At 36.2% G+C, this 5474-nt stretch overlaps 1 protein-coding gene across 1 annotated transcript; it reads right to left on the bottom strand.

Moving 5' to 3' along the window:
• Nucleotides 1–3038: 3038 nt before the first annotated feature.
• Nucleotides 3039–4217, bottom strand: LOC149158243 (uncharacterized). The gene has a single exon (XM_089433930.1). The coding sequence runs from the start codon at nt 4215–4217 to the stop codon at nt 3039–3041; it is 1179 nt and encodes a 392-aa protein (XP_089290056.1).
• Between the last annotated feature and the right edge of the window lie 1257 nt (nt 4218–5474).

Genomic DNA, 5474 nt, shown 5'->3' on the forward strand with positions numbered 1-5474 from the left:
TGTCATAGAAATATTTGATTGTAAGTTTTCACTGCAAATTTGAACATAAATTAAAAGCATACAAATGTTTTGAATCTCCTATCATTGAGATTCTATCAAAATCTACCTGGAGTGAATCCAGAATCTATATTTGAATCGCTAAATATTTAAGTACAAAAAATCTCTTGCTCGATCTAAAATATACTCAAATTTGCAATGCAAAATAGAGTTTCCCCATAAAATCCTAAGACAAACAGAGTGTCTCCATTCAATACCTGTGATTTAGGAGTTATGACCCACAATAAGAAAAAATGACCAAAAACAGGGGAATAACATCTTCAAAAAAATTATGCATATGATGGTTGGGTCCTCTTCGAAGTTAAAATAACTCAGTTGTAACGTTGCAACCGAGAAATGACCATAAATGTTGATACACCAATGGAATAGTAGAGGAGACATAAACACTGACCATTATAGAAAGAAGAAACTAGAGCTTTGCAAACAATTATCGATGAAGACCTAGGGTCGCCATGGCCATTGATTATGCTGCGATAAGGAAGCAGGAATTAAATTTCTTGATGAACCCAGTAATTTTGAATACAATATATTTAATGGTTGGACTAATCCAGCAGAGAAGGACCAACTGCTAACATTATCACTGAATAATTATATTAGAAATTGACTAACTGCAGCGAGGAGAAAATTCAGAACGACTTATGATTTCATGGAAAGCTTTGTCAAAAATTTTATAAAAGGAAAATTTATAAGAAGAGAACTGGAACCTTGGAGGTTTTGACCAATAATGGACAACCTCCAACATACATGTCAGAGGGTTGTGTGAGAACCTGGACATTTTGAGCAAACGTGAAACCTTTCCTTTAGGTAATTCTACCAACAAGTTTACTTGTAGTTGAGAAGCAGCGAGTGAGTTGATTTTCAGACCTGGAAATATGTGTAGCATAATTGATAGAAAGATGAAATCAGAATTACCTGTGGGGCTGAGACCTAGGGTCGCCATGCATAACTACATAAATAAATAGTAAAGTCGAAGTTGGGCTAACTACCCTTAAACAAACAAAAGTATAACATAGCTGTCCATATAGTAGTGTTAACTGCCAGGAAAATGGCATACATCAAAATTTCAGATAATCTTATTCCATTTTTAGAATCCATTTCCGGATTTGTTCAACTCGGCGAATTAAGAACACTAATATGTTACAGAGGGAGGCCTTTGTATAAGACCCTAAGGCGTAGGAGTAATATAAAAAAAATATAATCATAATTGCATGCATGCTCAAAACCCTTTAAAAATATAGCAGAGAAGGACTGGAGAATTACGACTACTAACATTAGCACTGAATAACTATATTATAAATTGATTGACTGTAGTGAGAAAATTCAGAACGACTTATGATTTCATGAAAGCTTTGTTAAGTAGTTTATAAAAAAGAAAATTTTATTGATCTCTTTTTAAATGGCATTATCAGTCATAAAACAATCCCAGTGCTCATAAAAACTACAGGTCTCAAGTTCATGTGAGTACACTTTCTGAGAAACTTAACAGGAGTATAATACATAAATCTAAGTAAAGAGAAAATTCCTTTGAGGGTAAATTTCCTCGAACAATCCAAAAATCCCATGGCAACTGTGGTAGATAGCAAATCCCTATATATAGTTCTCAAAGAACTGAAAATCATATATAAGCAACTAGAACCTTGGAGGGTTTGACCAATAATGGACAACCTCCAACATACATGTCAGAGGGTTGTGTGAGAACCTAGGAATTTCGAGCAAACATGAAACCTTTCCTTTAGGTAATTCTGCCAACAAGTTTACCTGCAGTTGAGAAGCAGCGAATGAGTTGATTGCCAGACCTGGAAATATGTGTAGCATAACTAATAGAAAGATGAAATCAGAATTACCTGTGGGTTGAGACCAAGGGTCACCATGGCCATTGCTCACACTGTGATAAGGAAGTAGGAATTAAATTTCTTGATGAACCCAATAATTTTGAATACAATATATTTAATGGTTGGACCTTGCATGAGGTTGTGTGAGGGTTTGGTTGCAGATCAAACCTTACCTGAGGGTTTGGTTGTAGATCAAACCTTACCTGAGGGTGCGCGAGGATTTGGTTTCAAAGACTACCAAGACATTGCAATTGGCTTGTGCAAGGGTGAACTTCAGAATTCAATCATCCCAATCATCCCAACTCAGAATTCAATGAACTTCAATCCAATTCTTCAATCATCCCTAGAATTTACAATCATCCCCCGCTCACAATTTAATTTGTCCTTTGGCAATCTGATGGTTTTCCGTAATCTTCCACCAAACTTTTAAGCTTTTTGTAATATGACTTACACCATTATGTTTATTTAATAAAAGATTGAAAACAAAAGAGAAAAATGTCATAGAAATATTTGATTGTAAGTTTTCACTACAAAATTGAACATAAATTAAAAGCATACAAATGAACAAAATTGTAGCCAGCAACATCTAACTTTTTCCCAATATTCACTAAATAAGTAGGAAATACATGGAAGTAAAAGAAGAATAAAAAAATGTCACGACTTACAATCATCCCCCGCTCACAATTTAATTTGTCCTTTGGCAATCTGATGGTCCTCCATAATCTTTTTTTTTAGTAGAAGAAGCCCTTTGAATTGTACCACATTTGAATTAGTGATATCCTCTACAAAGCATAGTGAATTTTCTTAAAAAATAGAGGAACGGAATAAAACAACATGCAAAATTTTTCGAATAATATTTCAATAATAAACATATGACAGGGGAATGACTTGGTGAGCACCGAAATGTTGCCTGCATATTCCACAGTTGTATGTCAACTACATTAATCAAACTTATCATCTACCCTACTCTAATATTTGTTTGGTATCTGACAAGTTTGGCCAGTGTCTGCTGAGCAGCTATGGTGTCAGGATGATCTGCACCCAACATTACCGTTCTGATACTGATGTAGGTTCTGCAGAGATCCTCCCCTCCATCATATAGTCCACCTTTGAGCATTAGTTTTGCCCTCATTTCCAAAAGCAAAGCCTTCAGAAGGTTAAATTTTTCCAGAGATACTCATCCAATTTAGTATCAGTGCGACCAAGCATTCTCCAACATGTGGATTTATCCAACCAATTTTGCACTTGAGAAACAAAGGACTCTTCAACAGCCTCCAAGGCACAGGTGCAGATACGTAGAAGTTCTAAAGCTGCTTGGCATCTTGAGAAGGAAGTAAAAGAATGAAGTGCGAATGGAATTGCTACTCTTTTAATGAAGGAAAGTAATTCAAATACCTTAGGTTCTACAATCATTGGGTCATTTCCAAATCCAAATACAAGAAAACAAGCTGCCCATAAATGCTCTGAATGTAGGGAGATTGCCCCTCTGCTACCAACACCTTGGAACATAGCTCTGGCAGCAGAGTTGCCTCCTTTTTTTCTCACATATAACTGAATCATCTCATGCATGTTAATCCATCCCTCTCTAGTGCTACTTCTTGCAATACCAAATCTGATCAACATAGTTGATGCTTCTGATTCTGATTTTCTTATCTGAGATACCCTACAACAACAACCAATTGCATGCAGGCATTTCTTCTGTAGCTGCAATCCACTTCCTCTTTCAGTAGCCTTGTGCGCTATATTTGAAAGAAGAGAGACAGGGATAGGGTAAGGAGCAAACCAAGCACCAACCAATAACATCCTGGTAGCTAATTTCTTTGGTTTATTTGCATGATCATGAATGTTGAAGCATACATCCAGAAGCTGCATACGAAAGGGATGACTTCTTAAAGTTGAATCTTCTCGAATACTCCATAACGTATCTCTCAAGGACACCCTATCAATGGTATCAAGGAGTCTCGAAGGTGTAATGGGAAGCTCTGATAGGATGGAACCAACGATCCCGATGCCTAATGTTAACCGACCCAACCTTTCTTCAATTTTTCTTAGCGCTTCAAGCTCCACTACTGAAAAATCCCTCCTCTTTCCCTTCATCAAAGACATAGCTTCCACACTTGATAAGTATGACAACCTCACTGGATCTAGATTCATCGCACAGGAGAGTCGAGTAGAAATTATCACATGCGTTGTTCCACCAAAACATGGAAGAAGCTCAAAAAGGTCCCGACTGTCCCACAAATCTCTCTCACTCTCCAAATTGTCAATCACGAGAAGGTAAGGAATCTCTCTATTGAGCTCCTTTCTCACTCTCTGCAAGGCTTCCATTTCCTGCTCCTCAAATGTCTTATTCCTACCTTTCTATGAGGCAATATGTGTCTCATTACTCACATCCAACCCAAGTAATCGAGACAGATTCAAATAGTTCTATCTCAGGTATCGAGCTTCTCCACCAACCCATAATACCATCCTATACCTATGTGCATATCTGTAAGCAAATTCTAGTACTAACTCGGTTTTTCCAATTCATGAATCCCACCAAACTTTTAAGGTTTTTGTAATATGCTTTACACCATAATGTTTATTTAATAAAAGATTGAAAACAAGAGAGAAAAATGTCATAGAAATATTTGATTGTAAGTTTTCGCTGCAAATTTGAACATAAATTAAAAGCATACAAATGTTTTGAATCTCCTATCATTGAGATTCTATCAAAATCTACCTGGAGTGAATCCAGAATCTATATTTGAATCGATAAATATTTAAATACAAAAAATCTCTTGCTCGATCTAAAATATACTCAAATTTGCAATGCAAAACAGAGTTTCCCCATAAAGTCCTAAGACAAATAGAGTGTCTCCATTCAATACCTGTGATTTAGGAGTTATGACCCACAATAAGAAAAACCGACCAAAAACAGGGGAATATTATCTTGAGAAAAATTATGCATATGATGGTTGGGTCCTCTTCGAAGTTACAATAACTCAGTTGTAACGTTGCAACCGAGAAATGACCATAAATGTTGATACACCAATGGAGCAGTAGAGGAGACATAAACACCAACCATTATAGAAAGAAGAAACCAGAGCTTTGCAAACAATTATCGATGAAGACCTAGGGTCGCCATGGCCATTGCTTACGTTGCGATAAGGAAGCAGAATTAAATTTCTTGATGAACCCAGTAATTTTGAATATAATATATTTAATGGTTGGATCAATCCAGCAGAGAAGGACCGACTGCTAACATTAGCACTGAATAATTATATTAGAAATTGACTAACTGTAGTGAGAAGAGAAAATTCAGAACGACTTATGATTTCATGGAAAGCTTTGTCAAGAATTTTATAAAAAGAAAATTTATAAGAAGAGAACTGGAATCTTGGAGGGTTTGACCAATAATGGACAACCTCCAACATACATGTCAAGAGGGTTGTGTGAGAATCTAGGCATTTTGAGCAAACGTGAAACCTTTCCTTTAGGTAATTCTACCGACAAGTTTACCTACAGTTGAGAAGCAGCGAGTGAGTTGATTTCCAGACCTGGAAATATGTGTAGCATAACTGATAGAAAGATGAAATCAAAATT

This window comes from Pinus tabuliformis, chromosome 5_2 (assembly GCF_031772625.1).
Source record: "Pinus tabuliformis cultivar Carrire ecotype Pingquan chromosome 5_2, CPIR1, whole genome shotgun sequence".
Classification (NCBI taxonomy): domain Eukaryota; kingdom Viridiplantae; phylum Streptophyta; class Pinopsida; order Pinales; family Pinaceae; genus Pinus; species Pinus tabuliformis.

Excerpts from the sequence above, each read along its gene's own strand:
- LOC149158243 (XM_089433930.1), bottom strand. The coding sequence starts at position 4,217 with ATGGAAGCCTTGCAGAGAGTGAGAAAGGAGCTCAATAGAGAGATTCCT.